The sequence below is a fragment of the Pelodiscus sinensis genome, chromosome 1 (genome assembly GCF_052426305.1).
Source record: "Pelodiscus sinensis isolate ZL-2025 chromosome 1, ASM5242630v1, whole genome shotgun sequence".
Taxonomy (NCBI): domain Eukaryota; kingdom Metazoa; phylum Chordata; order Testudines; family Trionychidae; genus Pelodiscus; species Pelodiscus sinensis.
The window spans coordinates 78,571,786-78,596,744 of NC_143052.1; the positions used below are offsets into that span (position 1 = coordinate 78,571,786).

Here is a 24,959-nt window from a genome sequence, read left to right on the forward strand (position 1 = left end):
GTAATTGCATCTCTAGTAGCCTGATGGCATTCATCAGTAACATTTTCACCTTCATCTATTCCACTGTAATTTGCAATACTAAGAGTAGGGTGGTGTTTTAATTTGCCCTTACTTAAAGCAGTTTTCTTCCACGGATATTTCAAATGCTTATGTTTATTGACATTATTAGCAAAAGAGGAGTTAGTCAATGCAGCTGAGTCACATGCAGCACTCTGAAGTAGAAGAAAGGTGTAATGAAGCACAAAAAGTGGATAGTAAAAGAAGTAAGACAGCACATCTATATATAACATCATGTCCACCTGTGGAAGGTTCAATAAGAACCAGGAAATTTGACATTAGGAATGCAGAGAACACTATGTGCAAGAGGCCATATAGCCAACATTAAGGTCATTACTGCTTCCTCAAACCCTCCTCAATTCTCTATTGCTATGGACTACACAGTATTCTCCCAGGCCGTGTCCAGACTCAGGGGTTCTTTCGAAAAAAGTAGCCTTTTTTCGAAAGAACTTCCCCTGCGTCCAGACTCAAGCCGCGTTCTTTCGAAATTATTTCGAAAGAACGCGGCTTTTCTTTCGATGGCGGTAAACCTCGTTTCACGAGGAAGAACGCCTTCCTTCGAAAGTTCCTCTTTCGAAGGAAGGCGTTCTTCAATGTAAAGAGGCCGTCTTCGAAAGAGAGCATCCAGACTCGCTGGGTGCTCTTTTTCGAAAAAGCGGATTTCCTCTATCGAAAGATCCGCCTGCTGTCTAGACGCGATCTTTCGAAAGAGGCTCTTTCGAAAGCATCTTTCGAAAGAGCCTCTTTCGAAAGAAGCCTGCAGTCTAGACATAGCCCCAGTCTCTCAATATCACAGTACTGCATAACTGCTGACTTCTTGTCTCCTTCCTACACATCAAAGTGCTAACAGTAGTGCTGTTTCTATCTGCAGGACATTTAAAAGAGCTGGAGGTTCTTCTCTATCCTAAAGGCTAAAAATACTCTTGTTTCACAGTCAGCATGACACAAACACGCCCATGCATTTCATACATCTATGTCTGACCATTTTCTTAATATTACATGGAAAGGGGTCTGCTGTGGTCTCTGCCAAACATTAAAACTATCTTACTTTCATATTTATCACAGGATGTTTGTGTGGGAAACAATTTTAGATTGATGTAACCTGTAGGATATTGTATTTCAAATCTGTGAGTGAAATGTATCACCTTAGGAGGGATAGTCTGACAGCAGACCCAACCGATGTAAGAACAATGAACATTCATGGAGACAGCCTTTGGTTACTGTCTGGACTAGATACATACAGGAGATTTACAAGACATCTATAAAAGAGCAGGAGAAATAGCTCTAGTGGTTATCCATTACAGAACACTGCCCCTGGAAAGGAGAGGCCTTATGAATGGTGAATTCCAGCTTTATAGGCTGCACAAGAACTGAAAGATTGACCATTGGATGCAAAATAATTCATTAGGGAGGAAAAGAACGGTTACTTACCTGTAACTGTTGTTCTTCGAGATGTGTTGCTCGTGTCCATTCGAAGTAGGTGTGCGAACCGCGTGCACCGCGTCTTCTGGAGCGTTTTCCCTAGCAGTAGCCGTAGCGCCGGCAGGGTGCCCCCTGGAGAGGCGCCGCCATGGCGGGGCATAAGTACCCCTGCTGGCGCTGCCCCACCTCAGTTCCTTCTTGCTGGACACTCCGACGAAGGGGAGGTAGGATGGGAGTCAAATGGACATGAGCAACACATCTCGAAGAACAACAGTTACAGGTAAGTAACCGTTCTTTTCTTCTTCGAGTGGTTGCTCATGTCCATTCGAAGTAGGTGACTACCAAGCTAACCCCACGGAGGAGGGGTCGGAGCAGTCAGACCACCAGAGTCATGAAAAAGGTGAACAAATAAACGGATTTATTTGAACAATCCAACACAGATAAGGCACGTATTAACAACAATAACAACAGAACATATTTACATTACAGATTCGAGGACTGCAGAGCCCACACTTGCATCCTCCCTGGCCTGCTGTGCTAGCGCATAGTGCGCCGTAAACATGTGGAGGGAAGATCATGTGGCCACCCTGCAAATTTCCGTGATTGGTACCTGAGCACCAAAAGCTACCGAGGACGCCTGCGCCCTGGTAGAGTGTGCCTTTACCCTGGGTGGGGTTTTACCAGCCAGTTGATAACATTCTGTGATACATTGCACAACCCAGTTTGATAGCCTTTGTGTCGATATAGGCGACCCTTTCACCCTGTCCTCAAACGCAACAAACAATTGTTGGGATTTGTGAAACGGCTTGTTTCTCTCAATGTAGAACGCCAGCACTCGCTTAGCGTCCAGGGAGTGAAGCACCCGCTCCTTAGGGGACGCGTGAGGTTTTGGGGAAAAAAACAGGAGATAAATCTCCTGGGACAGGTGGAACGGTGACACCACCTTTGGAAGGAAGGCTGGATGAGGCCGGAGCCTTACGTTGATATGTGAAAAAACAAGGTAGGGCGGGTCGACAGTTAGTGTCCTTAGTTCCAAAACCCTTCGAGCCGATGTAATGGCCACGATGAAAGCAACTTTCAGCAAGAGGTGCTTCAGGGAACACGTGGCCAGTGGTTCAAAGGTGGGTAACATAAGCCTGTGGAGGACCACATTGAGGTCCCAGGCAGGAAGCGGGGCCCTCACCGAGGGATACAACTTTTCTAAACCAGTAAGAAACCTTTTAACCGCCGGGTTAGAAAAAAGGGAAACTCCTGCCATACCAGCATGGAAGGCAGAGAGAGATGCCACATGGACTTTGATAGAAGAAAAGGAAAGGCCACTGGACCGAAGCTGGAAAAGACAGTCAAGGATAGCTGGAATAGGAGCCAAGGGCGGGTGTACTCCTCTCCGGGACGCCCAAGACGAGAAGCGCCACCACTTGGCAGCGTACGACCATGTAGTAGAGGGTTTCCTGCTACTGAGGAGCACCATCTGAACCCCCTGGGAACACTCCCTTTCAGGTTGGTTCAACCACGGATAAACCAGGCCATTAGGTGGAGAGACCTGAGATCCGGGTGAACCATGGTCCCCTCGTCCCAAGTATGAGTTAGCAGGTCCCGGACTGGAGGTCTTGGGTAAGCATGTCCACTAGAATGGGGAACCAGAATTGCCTGGGGGCTATGAGAATGATCGTGGACCGAAAAGTCCTCACTCTGGTCAACACCCTGGAAATTAGGGGAAACGGGGGAAAAGCATAGAGAATGCCCTCTGGACACACAGCCGTCAGGGCATCCCCCAGGGAATATTTCCCCAGTCCCAGAAGGGAACAGTAGTTCCGGCACTTGGCATTGTGTGCCGAGGCGAACAGGTCTAGGAGGGGATAACCCCACCTGTGGAAAACCTGACGCAGAACAAAGTCCTTGAGCGACCACTTGTGGGCTCCAAAGGATCTGCTCAGCGTGTCTGCTAGCAGATTCTTGCACCCTGGGAGGTATTCCACCTGTGGCGTGATATCGTGCCTCATACACAGGTGCCAGAGTCGCCCTTTGCAGAGGGGGGGTGACCGTGCCCCCCACTGCTTGTTGAGATAAAAGAACGCTGCTGTGTTGTCTATACGAACCAGGATCGAGCGGTGAGAGAGTCTTGGTAGGAAGGCTTCGCAGGCTCTTCTCACCGCTCGCAATTCCCGGACGTTTATGTGCAGGGTTCATTCGGAGGGGGACCAGAGGCCTTGAGTCCTGTGCCGCCCCAGGTGTGCTCCCCAGCCCAGGTCGGATGCATCAGTGACCAGCGTAAGGGAGGGGCGAGGGGCATTGAAAGGGACCCCACTGCGTATCACAGTTTCCTGGGTCCACCATAGGAGGGAGTTCAGAATCTCTGGGGGCACTGTGATTATTGAGTCCCAAAGACCCCGGGATTGGCTGAAGGCCTTTGCCAACCAAGCCTGCAGGGGTCTCATTCTCATTTTGGCATGGCGCATCGTGTACGTGCACGCCGCCATATGGCCCAGGAGCCTGGAGCAGACCCGAGGGGTCGTGATAGGGGACCGGGTTAACCCTGAAATCAGCTCCACTATGGAGAGGAACCTGCTCTTGGGCAGGAACGCTCTTGCCACCCTTGTGTCGAGAAGGGCTCCCACGAATTCTAGATGCTGGGAGGGAATCAGGGACGACTTTTTGTCATTTATCATGAGCCCTAGTTTTAGGAAGAGGGCTTTCATGAGTGCCATGTGAGCTTTTACCTGCTCGTACGAGTGACCTCGGATCAGCCAATCGTCGAGGTATGGGAACACGTGCACCCATTGTTTGCGGAGAAACGCGGCAACCACTGCCATACATTTGGTGAACACCCTTAGTGCCGTACATAAACCAAAGGGGAGCACCGTAAACTGAAAATGGTGTTGGCCCACCATAAACCTGAGAAATCTCCTATGGCTGGGCCTGATCGCCACGTGGAAGTACGCATCCTTGAGATCGAGAGTCACGTACCAGTCTCCTAACTGTAGCACTGGGATGACCGAGGCCAAGGTCACCATTCTGAACCTGTGTTTTATGACTGCCTTGTTTAAATTTCGGAGGTCCAAGATGGGACGGACTCCTCCCTTCGGTTTGGGGACAACAAAATAACAGGAGTAGAATCCCCTTCCCCGCAGATGTGGGGGAACCTCCTCTATTGCCCCTTTTTCGAGGAGGATGTGTTCTCCTGGCACAGGATGTGTTCGTGAGGGGTGTCCCTCACTAAAGACGGAGAAGGGGGTTTTGAAGGTGGTGGGCCCAGGAATGGGATAGTATAGCCTCCATTTACTATGTTCAGAACCCACACATCTGATGTAATTAGAGCCCATGCACGGGCAAAAAGGGATAGCCTGGGCCTAACCGTGGGGCCAGGGCGGGAGACCAGTACGGGACTCTCGAAAAGGGTGTCAAAATTGGGGCTTGCCCTGATGGGAAGGACCGTGGGGACCTCCCTGCTGGTTATCCGTCCTGGGGCGACGACGTCGACCCCTAACCCCCTAGGGGTGCGCAACCGCCCCGGAACCTCCACCAGAGGCCCCGGAGCGGTGCCTGCAGTAATCCCCACAGAGGACCTGGGGCTGCGCTCTCCCCTGCTGCCTATAGGGCAGCTGCCAACGCTGCGGGGCAGGGGTGTGGATGCCCAAGGACTTTAACGTGGACCTTGTGTCCTTCAGGGTATGGAGCCTAGAGTCAGTGTACTCTGAGAACAGAGTTTTGCCCTCGAAAGGCAAGTCCTGGATCGTATTTGCACATCCGGGGGAATTCCTGAGACGTGCAGCCATGCCCCGTGACGCATAACGACACCAATCGCCATAGTGTGGGCTGCCGAATCAAAGGACGCCTGGAGAGCGGTTCGTGCAATAACTTGACCAAGGACCCCGGGATGGGCTGTGAATACAGATATTCATGCCCCGAATGCGGGACGTAATAGCGCCTCTCGACCCCTTTTAAGGTAGGGGTCAAGGTCACCGGCGTTTGCCACAGGGCATTAGTAATTTTGGACACCGTTTTATTGAGCGGTGAGGCCAACCGCGTGGGCGCATCTTCAGTGAGGATGTCCACCATTGGATCCGTGTCCTCAACGACCGGTTCCACCGGAATGGCCAGGTTCGAAGCCATGCGCCGAAGCAGTTCTTGGTGCATACGGGCATCCATGGAAGGCAGACTCGGTGCCGGGTCTGCTAGCGCCTTGTCCAGAGATGACGACGATGATGATTCTTGGATTGGCATAGGACCGGTTGGCGCCAACTGCGGTACCGGTTGGGCAACTTGCGTCCCCAATGGGTCCGCCTCCGGTACCGATGCCTGTACTGCTGGATCGGGTTGCGGCATCCGAAGTGGGGAGGAGGGGGGCCCGGGACAGGGATGCCGATGGTTGGGAATGGTTACCTGAAGCCCCCGACCCCAAAGAGTGGGGTAACTGTCCTTGCCACTGATGGTAGGCCCAGGGGGTCCAAAAAGGCCACTGCGGATGTGGGGGCCAGGTTTGCTGAGTGTGGTCCCGCCGGTGTCTGGACCTGGACCTGTGGGCCGAGGATGCTCCCGAAGACCCCGACCGGATGGAGGTCACGTCGGAATCCAACGAGTAATTGGACTCCGGCCAGGGTGGAGCCGAGGAGGAATGCGGAGCAAAATTTGCGATGGATTCAGGCTTGCCCGCATGAGTACGGCGGAGCTGGGAGATCTTCGGCACCAGGGGACCCATGCCCAGTGCCGGGAGACTTGTCGCTGGTTGCGGCACCGGGGACCCAGGCCCGGTGCCGAGAAAACTGTCGACCCCAGTTGCGGCACCGGATGAGTTGTCGCCTGCAGTTGCGGCACCGTGGTGCTGAGGCCCGGTGCCGGTTGAGTCACCGCCGGCAGTTGCGGCACTGGGGTGCATAGGCCCAGTGCCTATTGAGTCGCCACTGGCAGTTGCGGCACCGGGGTGCCCAGGCCCGGTGCCAGAAGAGTCGTTGCCGGCAGTTGCAGCACCGGGATGCTCAGGCCCGGTGCCGGTTGACTCGTCGCCGAAAGATGTGGCACCGGGGTGCCTAGGCCTGGCACCGGAAGAGACAGTACTGACGTGCATGGTACCGGGGTACCCAGGCCGGTACTGGCAGCGGTGCTGTATGGACCGCTGAAGGCCATTGTGTCGATGCCGGTGCCGATGAAGGCATGGAGACGGACGCCAGCTCTAGGATGCCCACCGTGGAGGGGAGAGATGCCTGAGTGGACGCCACTCGGCTGCGAGGGTACGGCACCGGTACCGCCAGGCAGGGGGCTGGCAAGGAGCTCAGCTGCACCGAAGTTCGAGCGCAACTCGAAGCTGACCGAGACTGACGACTTGGCGTCAAAAGGGATGCCGTAGTAGCGATTGGTACTGACCCCACATGGGGTGGTCCTGACGCATAAGTCGCCTTAGCATGCCGACCTGGGCCATGCGGGGGCGAAGTCGTCGTTAGCTCAGCCTCCGGCGAGGGCAACCTCGACCCTTCTGTGTCAACCGACGACGGAGGGGAGGTCGTGAGGCTGATAAGGTCCTGCACCGCTTCAAACGTGTCCGGCATGGATGGACGGTACGAGGGTAGGCGACCGGGACTATCGAGGCCTCCTCGCTGCCGGTGGTACACCGCAGGAGATGTGTGCACCGGTGAGCCGGCACCGCGGTGCCCGATCGAAGTTGACTTCTTTGAAGGGGACCTTCTGCGGGACTTCTTTGCCCTCTTGGATGGAGGAGAGTGAGACCGGTGCCGAGACCTGGACGCGGATGCACGGTGCCGGTGGGGGGCCTCACACGTGGAAGCCGGTGCGCTGCGCACCGTAGGTTGCTCCGGCAGCACCGGTTGAAGCGCTGTCTCCATGAGGAGAAGCTTCAGGCGGGAAACTCTTTCTTTTCTGGTGCGGGGCTTAAAGGACTTACAGATCTTACAGGGAACTGCCAGATGAGCCTCACCTAAGCACTTAAGGCAACTGTTGTGTGGGTCGCCCCTGGGCATAAACTTCCCGCAGTCAGCGCATGTCTTGAAGCCTTGCGGCCCTGGCATTCCTTACCCCCAAGGGGGAAGGGACAAAACAAAGAACCTAACTATCTAACTACGGGTATGTCTACACTACAAAGTTAATTCGAACTAACGGACGTTAGTTCGAATTAACTTTGATAGGCGCTACACTAGCGCTCTGCTAGTTTGAACTTAATTCGAACTAGCAGAGCGCTTAGTTCGAACTAGGTAAACCTCATTGTACGAGGACTAAGCCTAGTTCGAACTTACTAGTTCGACTTAAGGGGTGTGTAGCCCCTTAATTCGAACTAGTGGGAGGCTAGCCGTCCCCAGCTTTCCCTGGTGGCCACTCTGGCCAACACCAGGAAAACTCTATTGCCCCCCTCCCGGCCCCGGACCCCTTAAAGGGGCACGGGCTGGCTACGGTGCCTGTGCCAGGTGCAAGCGTGACAGCACCCAGCCAGCAGACCCTGCACCTGGCACGGCTCGAGCCAGCCACCCGATGCCCCCCAGTCCTCCCCCTCTTCCCGGGACCAGGCTGGCGGCTCCCGGGAGCTTGCCCGGGACCGCAAGAGGCGGGCACCCGCCTGGTCTAGTGTGGACATCATGGACCTCGTCCACGACCTCCACACTAGGCACAGGAAAGTGGCCGTCTAGGGCAGGAGAGCTGCCAGCCTGGCCACCCAGGAGCAGGTGTGCATGAAAATCTAGGTGGTCCAGTGAGACCCCCGATCCTGAGCCCTGAGCTTACAATGGCCGTACTGGGTCAGACCAAAGGTCCATCTAGCCCAGTAGCCTGTCTGCCGACAGCGGCCAACCCTAGGAAAGCTGGAGGGGATGGACCGAAGACAGTGATCAAGCCATTTGTCTCGTACCATCCCTCTCCAGCCTTCCACAAACTTTGGGCAGGGACACCACTCCTACCCCCTGGCTAATACCACTCCATGGACCCAACCTCCATCACTTTATCTCACTTCTCTTTAAACTCTGTTCTAGTTCTAGCCTTCACAGCCTCCTGCAGCAAGGAGTTCCACAGGTTGACTCTGTGCTTTGTGAAGAACAACTTTCTGTTACTACTTTGAAGCCTGTTACCCATTCCTTTCCTTTCCTTTGGTGTCCTCTAGTCCTTCTATTATGGGAACTAAGGAAGAACTTTTCTTTAAGCACCCTCTCCACACCACTCATGCTTTTATAGACCTCTATCCTATCCCCCCTCAGTCTCCTTTTTTCTAAACTGAAAAGTCCTAGTCTCCTTAGCCTTTCTTCATATGGGACCTCTTCCAAACCTCTGATCATTTTAGTTGCCCTCCCCTCTCCCACCCTCTCTCTTTCCCTCTCCCACCTCCTTTTCCCAGTCTCCCTGAGTTTTGTTCAATAAAGAGAGATTCTATTTTTGACCACACGTTTTCTTTATTTTGTACATCAGGAAGGGGGGCTAGGGAAGGGTAAGTGGAAGGAGGTGAGGGAGGAATGGGGTACGACCCCCCGATGGGGAGGACTGGGCGGGCTCTGCTGGTTTCTGGGGGTGGAACCTCTCCTGCAGCCTCCCAATTGCCCCCTCTCCCCAGATGGCAGCCTGCGGCAAGTTCAGCCGGTCTGATGGCCGAGTGCTGTGATGTGCCCAGTGTGGGCACTCAGGGCACTCCAAGACAGGACTGCTTTGCAAGCGGGGCACCCCTGAGAACTGTCTGTCCGGGGTGGGGGTCGGGTCCCTTTAAGCACAGCCCTCGGCTAGCCTGAGGCAGCAGCTCCACGCTCTAAGTCCTCATCTGATGCCCTGCCGGCACTGCTTCCGGCCATCCTTAACCCTGGTTCAGGGTCCACTTAATGTGGACATGCTAGTTCGAATTAGCAAAATGCTAATTTGAACTAGTTTTTTAGTCCGGATGCGTTAGTTTGAATTAGCTAATTCGAACTAAGTTAGTTCGAATTAGCACTGTAGTGTAGACATACCCTACAAGAACTATTTACAGACAAATGTGAGAACGGGAACTATTAGCTAACTAAAAGAGATAGAGACGCTCCAACGACCGTCACGGCGGTAAGAAGGAACTGAGGTGGGGCAGCGCCGGTAGGGGTATTTATGCCCCGCCATGGCAGCGCCACTCCAGGGGTCGCCCTGCCGGCGCTACGGGTACAGCTAGGGAAGACGCTCCAGAAGACGCGGTGCACGCGGGGCGCACACCTACTTCGAATGGACATGAGCAACCACTCGAAGAAGAAAGTAGCTTATTACTAAGTAAAGATTATAGACAATGTTTTATGTTTTTCTTTTACCTTTAAGGAAATGTTACCTTGTGCAGTAACAGACCATGTCTTGAAGAATTTAATAGAGGCACTCCTATTCAGTTGCACACCCAACTGAGGAAGGGCTGCAGCCACTCCACCCTTTATGCCCTTTATAGAGCACATGCACAGCCCTGACAGATATTACTATTAAAAAAAATTGATCTTGTGCATGAGGTGCATGCATACCTACAGAAAGAGCCACACTAATAAGCATTCAAAGAAGAATCATGTTTCCCAGAGCCACACACAACTTTGTACCTTCTTCTATGCTGTGCCCTACACTGTTCTCTACATAATTGTGCTGGTTCCTCATTCTACTGAAAAGCAAATTCCTCCTAAACAAGTATTTCTGTGAGGCTCCAAACATTAGCCAATGTTAGGTAATAAACAGGCCTGCCGACAGGGCAGGCAAAGGGGACAGCTGTACCACGGATCAGCAATTAAAAAGGGCCCAGGGTTCCTGGCCACTATTACACTGGCAACAGCAGCAACTGGAGCCTTAGGCCCTTTAAATTGCTGTCAGAGCCATGGGTGGCATGTGCTGGACAGCACTGAAGGGCTGGCTGGGGGAGGCTACCCATATGCCTTCTCCTTCCGCCTGAGGCCCTGCCTCATCCGGGGGCCCAGCGCCACCCCCGCAACTTGCCCAGGGCCCAGCAAAATCCGTTGGCTGTTCTGGTAATAAATAATGAAATGGGAAAAAAACTACAATAAGCCAGGACCTTCCTTTGGGTCTCCCAGTGCATTTTGCCTTACCGATCTTTTTAGACTGTAATACCTTTGGGGTAGGTAGTGTATGTCCTATGTGTTTATAGCACTAAGCACATTCTTTTTTTTCTGTTAAGTCTATAACATTTATGAAGAACAGCAATACATTTTAGTTCTTAGAATTAAAAAAATGCTAACCATTATTGCCAGGAGGTTAATAAAGGGAGAAAAAGTTATTTTTTTCAGATACCTTATTAGATTATTGCAACCCGAAACAAAATGGACTGAATACTACAGACTAATAGGCAGATGATAAATATGTCTGAGTAGGAGATTAATTCAATTTTACACTTTTGGATAATAACATAAAGTTGTTTGCTTACCGAAGGTCTTGAAACTGTGTCTCTTGAAAACTGTCTCTCCAATGCATGAATCTTTTCCTGGAAATATCGATTTTTTAAATGTAACTCTTCTACAACAGAATCTCGTGGGAGAGCTTGTTGTGTTCTGTATCAAAAATAAATGAATGCAGGAAAGCATCTTTTAATGTAAAACAAGTATGAACTTCTGGTTTCCTGGATTGAATATTTTTAGTTTTTTTGTTAGATAAATGTAATTATACTCAATCAATTTTATTTCTATAAACTGAATTAAATAAACCTAATGATCTAGGAAGTCTGAATTTGGCATAGTATTTAGCCTTAAGAAACTCAAAGTCTATTTTCTCAACATTTATGTGAAATTTCCATTACCATTGATGACGAGTTATGCATCCATACTGAAAAAAGAACACATTTCCAAAATATTAAATTAAAAAATCTGGAGATAATGTGTTATAGTTGAACTAATGACCTGAGTTTCACTTCTGTGCACAGGGAACCAGTTTCCATTTGTGTGAATTTATTCCTCGAACAATTTATTTAAGGGGAAAAATTACAAGTTTGCTCGGTTTTCCAAAAGGGGTCTCTCCTTTTGAACAACTCTTACCTCATATGAGCAATTTCATTTTCTAACTCTGTATTCCGTTTTCTTAGTTCTTCCAGCTCCCTCTCTGACTCTGATGCTTGTACTCCCACAACATGATCAACAGTAATACCGCTGGTCTTCAGTTTCTTTTGTAAAACAATTTTCTCTTTATCAGCTCTGAAATAGTCAATTTGTTTTTACTAAAATCTTGGTACATTTGTTTGCCAATTTGCTCCATTTAAAAGTGAACAGCACTTTGATCTAAAGATTCCAGACCTGCAATCCAATTGCACATTTAACTTTCCTTGATTTAAATTATTTTATGAATAGACATTTTCTAGTTATTCATAAAAGATTTTCTGGTTTCTCATAAAATAATACTGGATGAATGCTGTACATTTAATAAATCATTTGCAGGTTCCGCTTAAGTATTCATTTATATTTTACATTTATGTAATCCCTTACAAAAACAGAGAGGCCCAGTGTAACACAGCTACAAGATGAACCTCCCTGGTCCAGCACCCTCGGGATCTGACCAATCCTAGACAAGGGAGTTTTCTTGACCAGGGGAGGTCTAGGGGAGAGAGGAGTAGGGCACAAACCTCCTTGCTGGGCTCTCTCCTCAGCCACCAGGGCTCCTCTCCCCAGCCTCCCAGCCCTGCAAGCTACAGCAGCTCTGCCTGGAGCTCCTGGTCTCACAAGCTGCAGCTTTGCTGGAACTCCTAACCCCACAAGCTGCACTGGAGTTCCCGGCGGCCCTTCTAGCCTCACAGCAGCCCTGCTGGAGCTCCTGCTGGCCCCACCGACCTCACAGCAGCAGCAGCACTTTGCTGGAGCTCCCACCCCGCTGGAGCCTCCAGAGGACCCACTGCCCCACCGGAGCTTCCTGCGGCCCCACTGGCTCTGCCCCCCTCCACCAGCCTCCTTGCCCCACTGGCTGCAGGCCCTGTTGTCCCACAGGTTCCGCTGCCCCACTGGTTGGGCCGGCCAGCTCCACTCTGAAATGCTAGCAACCTCTGCTGCTCAGGCCTTCCAGTCCTGCAACATCTGTGATCCTTCCAGACAAAGAATGTTGCTGGATGAGAGAGTCCCAGACCACAGAGGTTCAACCTGTCGTGAAAAGAACTTACAAATATATATAATTCTTGTTATTCTTGTGTTACTTTTCATCTCTGAAATTCTGGGTTAGGGGAAAAAAATGCTATGTTTGCATTGAAAACATGGTTAAATGAAAACAGCTTTTCTGGAGGCTTGGTTACCACAATGTTGCAGGTGTCACAATATTGTAGAATTAGTACAGCTGCTAAACAGTGAAACTAAATAGTGGTTCAAACAAACAAACAAACAAACAAAACAAAGCCCTGTCCTCACCAGCACCTGGTGCTTCTTTGATATGATAGTATACACAAATTATCAATGGAGAAATTATTTTTGCTCAAAGATTTTCTAATTAATAAAATACTGACTGCTCCTACAGAAAACAAGGCACTACAATAGCAAAAAAGATAAAGGAAACTTGCTGCTTGAAAATAAGATACCCCTTTGTAGTCTCAACAGGAATGTCAAATTATAAGCATCTATTTTGTTAAGATAAGAAAAATGTTACAATCTTTTTACAGCAACAAACCAGGGTTCTTTTATTTTACACGATCAGTTTAGAAATATATCTAATTAAAATCAACTCACTTGGAATAAAGTTCCTTTAATGTATTGAACTGTTTTGTTAAAGCATCCATTTCCTTCTCCTTTTCTTTTAGTTTGTTCCGCATTCCTTCCATTCTGGTTTGCCATTTTTTACCCTCTTCCCACCTAACTATTTCCTCTTTAGAGCTCTGTAAAATGTTCAAAAACAAAGTAACATTTACTGTTGGTCTAGTAAATTTAATCCGTAGTGCAAGTTAGAGTAGCACTTCGGATTAAAAGTTTCCATTTCAAAACTTTAAACAAAAGCAGATGTTTAAATACAGCAATAAACTAAAATGATACTAGGTGATTAGGGCCACACATTGGCTATTATGAAACCTGATGCACAATCTGGTACATCTGAATACTGCTAGCAAACAGTTCTGTTAAATTCAGAAATTGCTTTGTAAAAAGTACTGAAACATTTTTATAAAATCCAGTGTTAAGAATGCTTATACAATATATTCTCCACTTTGAAACGTAGGTCACTAACACAAGATAGGAGAAACAATTATGATGCTGTTCTGTGCTAATTTTAATAAATACAGCAGACTTCTCTTTCCTCCTCCAAATCACCAGGAGCTCAGATGCCCCTGCAATTCACACTTGCTGGTCCAAGAGTGATAAAAAACTCACTTTCTATCATAGAAAATGAATTTTTATTTACTAGTCCCAATTCAGTTTTATAACAGAAAACAAGATAAGACTTATGACAAATGGTTACTGAAAAAGCTAAATTAATGTTATTTTTATAGGTGGAGATAAAGTTTTTTGTCCCGGAGTCTCACCTCCCTTATTTGCCCCATCTCTTTTCTTTTCCACATCACGTGCATGTATGTGTGAGTGTGTATGTGTGTGTGAGAGAGAAAGAGACTGAGGGTGAGAGAAGATTATCTTCCCTAGCATTTAGTAGGATTTAGTATTTCATTTGGATCAGAAGGTCCCAATTGTGCAATGCTGTGTGTTGATGGATAGCTGTCCTACCACAAAAAAGATTGTATAGATTATTTCAAAATAGCTTATTTCAAAATTGGGAGCATCTACACAGCACTTATTTTGAAATAGAGCACTCTTCCTCTGACTTCCCTTAATCCTCGTACAATGAGGGTTACAGGAGTTGGAGTAGGAAGTTCTCCAGCTTGACAGCATTTTGACACTATTTCGAAATAACTGCCTGCTGTGTAGACGCAGACTAAGTTATTTTGAAATACTGCTAGTTATTTTGAAATAATGTTGCTGTGTAGATGTACCCTAAATGATTAGCTGGGGCATGTCTTTTGACAATCAGGGCACTTGACTTAGTGAATTAGATTCATAACGGAAAACAAGATTCTAAGACTTTACCTGTGGCAGGAGTGTAAGTCTTTAGTAAAAAAAAAAAGATTATTTAACAAGGGAATAAGTACTCTCCTACCATAAATTCCATACCAATGGAAAAACAAAAATTATGACCAGCGTTGTAATCCTGCAGAAACCTGTGAACATGCTGTACATATGTCATTGCAAAATTGGACAGTAAGACTGAATAAAAAAACTGATATTGAATAATATCAAACAACATAATAGGTCTTGAAAAGTTAGCTTTAATTTGCCTTAGTTTGGATCAACCACATCAATCACTTGTTGGAAATTTATTCTTCCACTGATTAATATTGCTCTCACTACAAATGTGTAAGTAATTTCACGAAATAATATATAAAAACTAAAAATGTCTTACAATTATTTCTCTTTTGCTGGCCTCATGGTAAGAGCTCAAAATGATTTTATACCCAAGACTCAGTCTGCAGAATCAATATATAACATACATGAATGTCTGCTCTGCTTAGACATACCCTTACTCCTTAAGAAACTTGGACTGAAGTCAATAAGCCACCATATGGATACAAAAAACTATATATAGACAGCCTCACTGAATTCAATGGGATTTCATTTGACGATAAGAATCTACATGCATGGATTTAGTTGTAGGACTAGGATCTAGGTGTATTTGGTATTTTTAATTGCATTCACACAAATGTAGAACATTTACAAGCACATTCATGTTATGAAACATAAATAAAATACATTTTATACATACACATCCATAGTACAAGACAAAAATACATCTCAAAAACTAATAATTGATATACAGTGCCTCAACTTACCTAATGGGAGGTATAAGCTCTCGCTTACAAGCATCTTGAATATTTACAAAGCCACTGAATGCAGTTTGAGAACAATAATGTATTCTGCTCTTGTCTACCTTACTAGGTACCAACACAAGTCACTATCTGCTACCATAACAGCAGAAAACAAACAAGAGACTGAACAAATACATCCCTACTCAGTCAGAATCGATCACATGCAGAGAGATCCATTAGGAAATGTATCTTTTGAAAGAAACCCCACATTTTTGTCTCAAAATGTTTTAAATTGCTATAGATACAAATAACATCTTAGATAGCTACCACTGAAACAAATGAAGTTTTCAGTTTCTTTACTCTATGACTTTATGAACTGAGTTGACAGAACTTTGTATGTAGCCTGACACGGTTAGCTTGCACACTTGAGTCAGTTTCCCACTTTTTTGTATGAATTTTGTACTCAGCAAAAAGGGAAACATTAATACAATATAGAAATATGTGGTAACATTAGAAACATTGTTAAGAGGACTGAGGAGCAAGTTATATTTCTGAAGACATTTCTGATTTGTTGTTTTTCTTAAGCTGGGTGGATTTCAAGTTAATGGTGTCCCTTTCAATATCACAAACTAAATAATGCTGTATCACATACCTTGTCTTCTTTTACACTCTTCTTTTCTACCTCCTCACTCTTCTTTTCAACCTCAATTTCAAGCTTTTTAATCTTTTTCTGAAGTTCATCTATGAATTTTTGTTCATCAGCTTTACTCTGAAAAAAATATGATTATCTTTACAGCTTAATTATCACAAATTTTTAAGATACTTTTCTACATTTTGTCCTCTGGGATAAACCTAAAGCTCAATATTAACTGATTTAATCCTCTCAACATAGGTGCTTTGAAAAAATATTAAATTTAGATTGTGAAGTGCCTCTTTAAAGATTACTACTACTATTTGAGTGTTTGATTGTTACTTTATATTCTGCATGAGTAATGGGCAGCATGCAGTTGGACACAAAAAGAATGCCTATACGATTATTTTTTTTAATTGAATCAGCATTAGGCATTAAATTGCTGTAAATTACTATGCCTCTTGCAAACCACATAAATTCACACAACCTTACTGAAAGGACACTTAAATTCTCAGGTATGGATCTGAAATCTCCATTGGCATATTTAGAAATGAAAATAATATGAAAATTTAGAAAATACAGGTACATAGACCTTGTGTATACTTACCTGCACCGTCAATCTACTTCAGCTACATAAAAGCCTAGTCTACACTAGACCAGGCAGGTTGGTTTAAGGTACACAACTCCAGTTACGCAAAATACGTAGCTTGAATTGGCTTACCTTAAGCCGAGATGTGGCGGCGTCCACACAGCAGGAGGCCAACAGGAGTACATGTTCTTGTTGGCTTCCCCTATCCTTACAGAACAAGGAGTGCTGGATGCTGGCAAGAGCTGGTCTTAACATTTGTTCTATGGGTCTACATTAGACCCACTAAATGGAATGCTACAAGATTGACCTCCAGAGAATCAATCTTCTTACTAGTATAGACATGTTCATATAGTATAGCTGAAGCCGATATACACACTGCAGCATTTTGTGTGTGCTTAAGTTGGAGACTTCTCTCCTGTTGATGCTGGTTACTCTTCTTGTCTTGGTGGAGTACCAGTGTCAAGAAGAGGTTACTTACCTCGTAACTGTAGTTCTTCGAGATGTGTTGCTCATGTCCATTCTGATTAGGTGTACGCGCGCCGCGTGCACGGATTCCGGAGCTTTTTTCCCTTAGCAGTATCCATAGGGCCAGCAGGGAGCCCCCTGGAGTGGCGCCGGTATACCGGTGCATATATATCCCTGCTGGTCCCTCCACCCCCTCAGTTCCTTCTTGCCGGCTCCTTCCGACACGGAGAGGTGGGTGGGATGCAGAATGGACATGAACAACACATCTCGAAGAACAACAGTTACGAGGTAAGTAACCTCTTCTTCGAGTGCTTGCTCATGTCCATTCTGATTAGGTGAGTCCCTAGCCGTGTCCCCCCCTCCGGAGGCGGGGTCGGAAGGTGACTAATTACTCTCTTATTATTATTCTGCAGAGCCCAGAACTGCCCTCCCGACGGCAGCATCCTCCCTGGCCAGTTGCGTGATTGCATAATGCTCTGCAAAAGTGTGCACCGATGACCAGGTTGCTGCTCTGCAGATTTCCAAGATTGGCACGCAGGCCAGGAACGCCGCCGACGTTGCCTGGGCTCTAGTGGAATGTGCTGTTATGCTCAGCGGTGATCTACCCGCGCTCTCGTAGCATAGTCGAATGCAGGAAGTAATCCACGAGGATATACGCTGCGCCGAGACTGGCTGCCCACACATCCTTTCCGCCACTGAAATAAACAATTGAGTTGACTTATGGAACTCTCGTGTCCGATCTATATAAAAAGCCAACGCCCTCCTAACGTCCAGGCAGTGCAGAGCCTGTTCCCTGGGCGACGCATGTGGCTTGGGATAAAACACTGGCAGGTAAATGTCCTGGGACATATGGAAGTGTGAGACAACCTTGGGAAGAAACCCCGGGTGTGGACGCAACCTCACCTTATCTTTAAAAAACACCGTGTAAGATGGTTCTGAGGTGAGAGCCCTAAGCTCTGACACCCTCCTGGCCGAGGTAATGGCCACGAGGAAAGCTACCTTATAGGACAGGTACATCAAAGAGCATGAAGCCAGAGGCTCGAACGGGGGCTTCATAAGGGCAGTCAGGACCAAGTTAAGGTCCCAAGCCGGGACCGGAGGTCTCTCATATGGCATCATTCTGTCAATTCCCTTTAGAAATCTTTTAACCAAGGGATTGGCAAAGATAGAACTTTGCCCCCCCCCCCCCCCCCGGCGTGGAAAGCCGCTATGGCCGCCAGGTATACCCTTAGGGAGGCTGTGGCCAGGCCCTGTTTCCGCAGGTGGAGAAGGAATTCCAAGACAGTCGGAACCGCCCCTTCACCTGGAGAGAGCGTCCTGCCCTCCAGCCACGAAGTAAACCTCTTCCACTTAGCCTCGTAAAGGGCTCTAGTGGACGGCTTTGGCTCTTAGAGGACCTCCTGGACTGCTCTGGAGCAGGCTCACTCCGTCACTGAGAGCCACTGAGGAGCCACGCTGCTAGTGCAGAGATGGTAGGCTCGGGTGGAGTGCTACCCCGGCCTCGCAGCTTTGAGTGATTAGATCTGGCACTAGGGGTAGCCTGAACGGGCCCTCCACAGCCAGATCCAGCAGGGTGGTGAACCAGTACTGCCGAGGCCATACTGGCGCTATCACGATGATCCGGGCCCTGAACCTTTGCACTCTGAGGAGTGTGTCGTGGATCAGAGGGAACGGGGGGAAGGCATAGAGTAGGCCTTTGGGCCAGCTGACCTGCAGTGCATCGCCCCGAGAGCCCAGACCGTGTCCTATGTACGAACAGAACTCCCTGCACCTGGCGTTGCTCAGAGTTGCAAACGGGTCCAGGTGGGGAAACCCCCACCTTTGGAAGACCCCATGAAGTACATCCCACCTTAGCACCCACTCGTGTGCCTGGATCGAACAGCTGAGCCTGTCCGCTAGCCCGTTCCTGGTTCCTGGAAGGTGAGATGCCTCCAGGTAAATACCGTAGGCTTGTGGGAGAAAAATCAAATAACTCCAATTGTGTCTAAGGGGAGACTGTGCAGAAATCATAACTTTCTAAAAGAAAACTGATGTAAGGGTTAAAAAGTTTTCCAGGCCTCTCTCCCTGTAACAGAGAGAAATCAAATTAGCTCTAATCAAAGACCCTTACAAATGACTATCTCAAATTCATGGATACTCCTAGTCTGTCACAATTTGTCATGTAAACCCTTATCTTTGTCACAGTTTGCCTTGTAGACTCCTCCACTCAAGTTCTCATGTGGCTTTGTGTACTGTAAAAACTTACTTCTAGCACTCCTGGGGTGAACAGAAGTCTCAAAGTACTTCTGCTGAGACTTTGATATGTTAAAGAAGAACAATCCACAACTGAGCTGTCTAAGCATTCTGTATAAAGGATACCTGAATCTGTCTGTCAGGGCTGCTGCTTCACTCTTGGAAGTGACAGCCTGCATGCATGCATCATAAAGTTTTCTCTTCTAAGTTTCTTTCCTGCCTCACTGATTTGACCTCCGGCCTCGAACCCTTCTGGGGGCTCTGTACCCCAGGGGAGCGAGATTTCCCCCTCAGGCTATACACAGTTCCCACAGATCTAGGGCTTCCCGGCACAGGGGAGAGGAACGCGCCCCACCCTGCTTGTTGATATAGAACATGGCCGTAGTGTTGTCTGTCAGCACCGCCACCACTCTGTTCTGCAAGTGGGGGAGGAACGCCCTGCAGGCCAACCTGACCGCCCGCAGCTCCTTGATATTTATATGGAGGTGAACCTCCTCTGTTGACCACGTACCTTGCGTCCTGAGGTTGCCTAGGTGAGCGCCCCATCCCACGTCCGAAGCATCCGTGACCAGCTGCACTGACGGGGATGGTTTGGTGAATCGGACCCCCGCACACACTGTGCCCACGTCTTTCCACCAGTCCAGCAAACAAAGAATGTCCTGAGGGATAGTCACTACCGCATCTAGCGGTGACCTCAAGGGGTTGTGCGCTACCTTGAGCCACCCCTGCAATGGGCGCATGCGCAGCCTGGCGTGTTGGACCACGTAAGTGCACGCCGCCATGTGGCCTAGGAGCCTCATACAGGTCCTTGCCATCGTAGTCGGGAACTCCTGCAGCCCCACCACCAGTGAGTGAATAGCCATGAATCTGTCTCTCGGTAGGGACGCCTTGCCCAAAGGCGAGTCCAGATGGGCCCCCACAAAGTCTATGACTTGCATGGGATCTAGCAATGATTTGGCCTTGTTTATGAGGAGGCCGAGACTCTCGAACAGAACCCTGGCCCTTGAGACATGATCCAACACCTGTTCTCGAGACTTGCCCCTTATGAGCCAATCGTCCAGATATGGAAACACTTGGACCCTGTGCCGCCGCAGAAACGCGGCTACCACTGTCATACATTTGGTAAAGACTCTCGGGGCTGTACACAGTCCAAACGGGAGGACCATAAACTGGAAGTGGTCCTGTCCCACCGTGAACCGTAGGAATTTTCTGTGACTTGGAAAAATTGAAATGTGGAAGTATGCATCCTTCAAACCGAGAGCAGCATACCAGTCTCCCTTTCTGAGCGATGGGATGATGCAGGCCAGCGTCACCATCCTGAACTTTGTCTTCCTTATAAAGGTGTTCAGGTTTTGGAGGTCTAGTATGGGACGCATGCCCCCTTTTGCCTTGATGAAGCTTGGAATCAGTCTGCTCTGAGAACAAGGCCGGCCCCTCAAAGGGCAGGCCCTGAATGGTGGTCTGCACCTCGGGTGGGATGCCAGACACCTGCAGCCACGCACTACGCCTCATAACAACCCCTGTGGCCATAGTGCAGGCTGCCGAATCGGCCGCGTCCAAGGCCGCCTGGAGAGAGGTACGCGCCACTGCTTGTCCCTCGTCCGTCAGGGCCCCGAATTCCTGGCGGGATTCAGGAGGAAGCTGGCTGGCAAATTTCTGCATAGATGCCCATGTGTTAAAGGCATAACGCCCCAGCATTAGTTACTGGTTGGCTATACGTAGCTGGAGGCCCCCCGTGGCGTAGGCCTTCTGGCCAAGTAGGTCCAATCCCCAGGGCTCCTTCACCTTCGGAGTAGGACCTGGAGGCCCTTGGCGCTCCTTCTGCCCTGCGGCCTGGACCACTATGGATCCCGGCGCCGGGTGGTTAAAAAGATGCTCGTGCCCCTCCTGGGGTACATAGTACCTTCTCTCGACCCCCTTCTGGGTCGGTGCAATAGAAGCCGGCGTCTGCCACAGAGTTTTGGACAGTTTGTCCACCATTTTATTCAGTGGGAGCGCCACTCGACCAGGGCCCGCTGCCGCTATGATGTCCACCATAGGATCTAGGTCCTCGTGAACCTCCTCGTGCTGGACCGCAAGATTGACCGCCAGCCTTCGGAGCAGCTCCTGGTGCGCCCTGGAGTCCATCAACGGGGGCTGGGGCGCGGGGTCGGTCAGGGCCTCATCTGGTGAAGATGATGAGAACTCCTTTGAGGGGACTGCCTCCTCCTCGCCAAGCTGTGCCCCTGGTTCCCCCTGGGCAGAGATGTCCATATAGGTTGAGCCCGGCTGGGACATAGCCCCCTGCCACTGACCAATAACCGGAGGTTTTGGCATCGCCACTATAGACGAGCTGTCTCCAGGCGGGGGGGCTGACAAAGGGGTGGCAGATGGGGTGCTGTTCCTTCAGGAAAACCCCGCCGCCGGCCCCGTAGGGGGAGGCCTCTGGGCCTGGTGGTATGCCCAGGGCGTCCAGAAAGCCCACTGAGGTTGCCCCTGCCACTGCTGCTGGTCCACCGGCTCCCGGTGAGATGATCTGACCAATGAGTGAGATCTATGACGGGGCCGTGACCTGTATGATGACCTGGCCGATGCCACCGATTCGGCCTCAGACTCTGAAGAGTACTCTGATGCTGACCAGGGAGGGGCCAATGAAGCCTGCACCTTTCGCTGTGCTGCCATGGCCGACGGCTTGCCCCTGTGCACCGCACGCAGTGCCGGTGGGGGCATAAGTGGAGGTCCTTGCTGTAGCGGTACCGTGCCCAGCTGCATCTGATAGGCCGGTAAATAACCCTCCGGTGCCGTCATGTGCAGCGCCGCTGCGCCCTGCTGCTGGGTTGGCGCTCCCAAGGTGTGAGCAGGGATTGGTGCCGGGAGAGGCATCAGCGTCGGGGCGCTTGCTGTGGCACCGTAGATGGCACATAGTACGGTGCGGGGCCCTGCACCACCCAAAGGGCCGTCTGCGGCACCGGGCCCTGCACCGGTGCCGTTGGCGCCGCAAGCCCACTCGCTCCCGGTGCTGCTGCCGTCGGGAAGGGGCCCGGGGTCGGTGCCGGCGTTCGTCCCGGCTTCGGTGCAGGTGTTCTTCCCAGCACCGGGAAAAAACTGCTGCTGGGCCAAGGCCTGCCCTTCGCCCAGAGGGTCCCATGACCCAGCCATAGCCTGTTGGGGGGCACTTAAGGCCGGTGCCGGCGCGGTCCGCTCCTGCGGCACCAGGCCCTCTCCTTCATCCACAGCAATGTGAATGAGGTCCCGGGCCACCTCAAAGGTTTCTGGGGTGGAGGGCTGACGGACCTCTCCTAGCCCCACGGGCTGCCCCGGGCTCTTGCCCTTATCCGGGCTGCGCCTCTTTTTGGAGGCCTTAGAAGAAAGGTGCCCCTCCTTAGGGCGCACCTTCTGGGCACTCCTCTCTGCCGAGCGTCCCCTCGAGCTCTTGGAGGTCCTCGGCACCGGGGACTGCGATCTGCGCCTTGGTGCCTTGTTGTCCGACGGGGGTGCCGCCGACGGTGCGCTGCAGGCAGAGTGAGGCCGCTCCTCGCTCTGAGGCTGCAGTGCCAACTCCATTAGTAGGAGTTTCAGCCGGGAGTCCCTCTCCTTCTTGGTCCGGGGCTTAAAGCTCTTACAAAGCTTTCAGCTTGATGGGCCTCACCCAGAGACTTTAAGCAGTTGGAGTGGGGATCTCTGCAGGGCATAGGTTTGGAGCAGGAAGCACAGGGTTTAAAGCCCTGGGGCCCTGGCATGCCCTCCCCTCACGGGAGGGTTCCACTGCTCCCCTATCTAACTAAATATTTACAACACTTAACAACTACTTAACTAGATAAAAACTTCAACTAGAACTATAATACAACAGATAAGAAATAAGCTGCTAAGAGATAGGCTATCAGCCTGAAGCATGCTCCAGCTACCGTCATGGGTGGTAAGAAGGAACTGAGGGGGTGGAGGGGCCAGTAGGGATATATATGCACCGGTATACCAGCGCCACTCCAGGGGGCTCCCTGCTGGCCCTATGGATACTGCTAAGGGAAAAAAGCTCCGGAATCCGTGCACGCGGCGCGCATACACCTAATCAGAATGGACATGAGCAAGCACTCGAAGAAGAACGGGAGTGCTCTCGGCGATCGATATATCACATCTTCAACATACACAATAAATCAAAGGGCAGTGGATCAACTGCTGCAGCATCGATCCACCGCATAATGTAGACAAGACCTTAGAAATATTTTTCTACAGTGCACAGACAATACACAGAGAATTTATAAACATTTTAAGACCATATTCATTTGACAAAAATAAATTAGCACCAATACCTGCTGTTTACATTTCTGAGAGTAATCCATCCAAAGACTTCTGGGAATTGCATTACCATTAGCATTAAATGATCTGCTATGTATAGCATGTATTGAGAAGAGGAGGACAGAAGAAAGTAAGGAAACTGGCAGGTCCTAGAACGAGGAACGAGGTGTAACGGTAGTTCGAATTAGAAAGCCTAATTCGAACTACCTACTCCGTGCCGTGTGTAGCCGCGGGCACAGAGTCCGAACTACCGGGGATTTAAAAATCGCGGCGCCCGGCAAGATGCAAATGAAGCCCGGGATATTTAAATACATTGACTACATTAACCACCCTAGTTCAAACTAGGGTGGTAGTGTAGACATACCCTCAAAGTGCACTACAACTTCGTTAACTTTTAATTCACTTTAATTGGCAGTCACAGCTAAAAATGTCTCAGAACACCACAAAGCATTTATTTGGGCCTAATATGGTATTAAATTGTCATTAGGGATGGTTAGCACCTGCTAACAAGAACCTACTCCATGGAACCACCTGTCTCCCCAACCCACGCTATTGCCTCTGTATCAGAGGTAGCAGCACAAGGGAGGGGTGGGAGATCTGGTGGGATGCTCAGCAGCCTCAGTACATGGAGAGCTTGGGCCTCCTCATGGACAGGGGCTGCTGCAGCCCCACGCTGCTGTCTCTGTATCAAGTGGGAGCCGGTATGTGCAGGGAGCTGATTTTTAAAATGACTCCTCTTGTGAATCACCTCTGCCTGCCGCCCTGTGCTGCTGCCTCTCATACAGAGCGTGGGATGGCAGGGAGTTCCCCAGGAGTGGGGCTGGGAGTCAAGAGTGAGTGCACAAGACTGGCTACTGCCTTTGCCCCAAAGGGGAGCATTTTAGTAACCATGTCACCGCTAACCACAAGGCTGTTTCTACACTTCAAAGGTGAAAGCGCTGTGGGGAGCTGTGGCGGGTCCCTCCCGCCTGAGTCCCCAACACCACTACGATGCAGTTTATAGCTGGCCCTATAAGCAAGGCCTAGGCCCTCCGGCCTGAGTCCATACCACAGTCTATAGCTGGCCCTTTAAGCAAGGCCTAGGCCCTCTGGCCTGAGTCCACAGCGCAGTCACAATGCAGTTTGTAGCTGGCCCTTTAAACAAGGCCTAGGCCCTCTGGCCTGAGTCCACAGCGCAGTCACAATGCAGTTCAGGGGTTATAGCGGGGCACACCCCCGGGTAGGGGGACCTGGGCCCACCCTACTCCACCGGGTCCCAGCCCAGGGCCCTGTGAGCGACCGGGTAACGGGTCACTCCCTCGGCGAGCCAGTCCGGCTGAAACGCACAGAGGTTCTCTGGGCGGGAGAGGCAGCTCCCACTCCTGCCCTGGGCAACTTCCTACCCAGTCCCCAGGGGTGCCTTCCCCTGTACCTGCCCAGCTGGCTGCGAGCTCCGTGCCAGCGTCCCCTCAGTCAGTAGTCCCGGGGTTGCCCCAACTCGCCTCCGCGTCCTTCTCCGCCTCTCCTGGCGTCCCCAGCAACAGCTGAGAGGGAGCTCCCTGCCCCGGTCC

General features: G+C 49.9%; 2 protein-coding genes across 4 annotated transcripts in view; both read right to left on the bottom strand.

Annotated features, from left to right (window-relative positions):
- Positions 1-24,959, bottom strand: part of CEP290 (centrosomal protein 290) — a 125,512-nt gene that overhangs the window by 20,053 nt on the left and 80,500 nt on the right. For all 3 annotated transcript variants that reach the window (XM_006114000.5, XM_089780184.1, XM_075932784.2), the window contains 4 exons: positions 15,873-15,989; positions 13,104-13,249; positions 11,439-11,594; positions 10,835-10,958 (listed from right to left, as the gene is read on the bottom strand). In XM_006114000.5, the coding sequence (XP_006114062.3) occupies positions 10,835-10,958; positions 11,439-11,594; positions 13,104-13,249; positions 15,873-15,989 (543 nt within the window). The remainder of the gene's footprint in view (positions 1-10,834; positions 10,959-11,438; positions 11,595-13,103; positions 13,250-15,872; positions 15,990-24,959) is intronic.
- On the bottom strand, positions 15,999-20,799 carry LOC149525588 (uncharacterized). The gene is given in 3 exon segments (XM_089777559.1): positions 15,999-18,078; positions 18,081-18,290; positions 20,407-20,799. Coding segments are annotated over 3 exon segments (1,374 nt in total). The 3' UTR covers positions 15,999-17,307.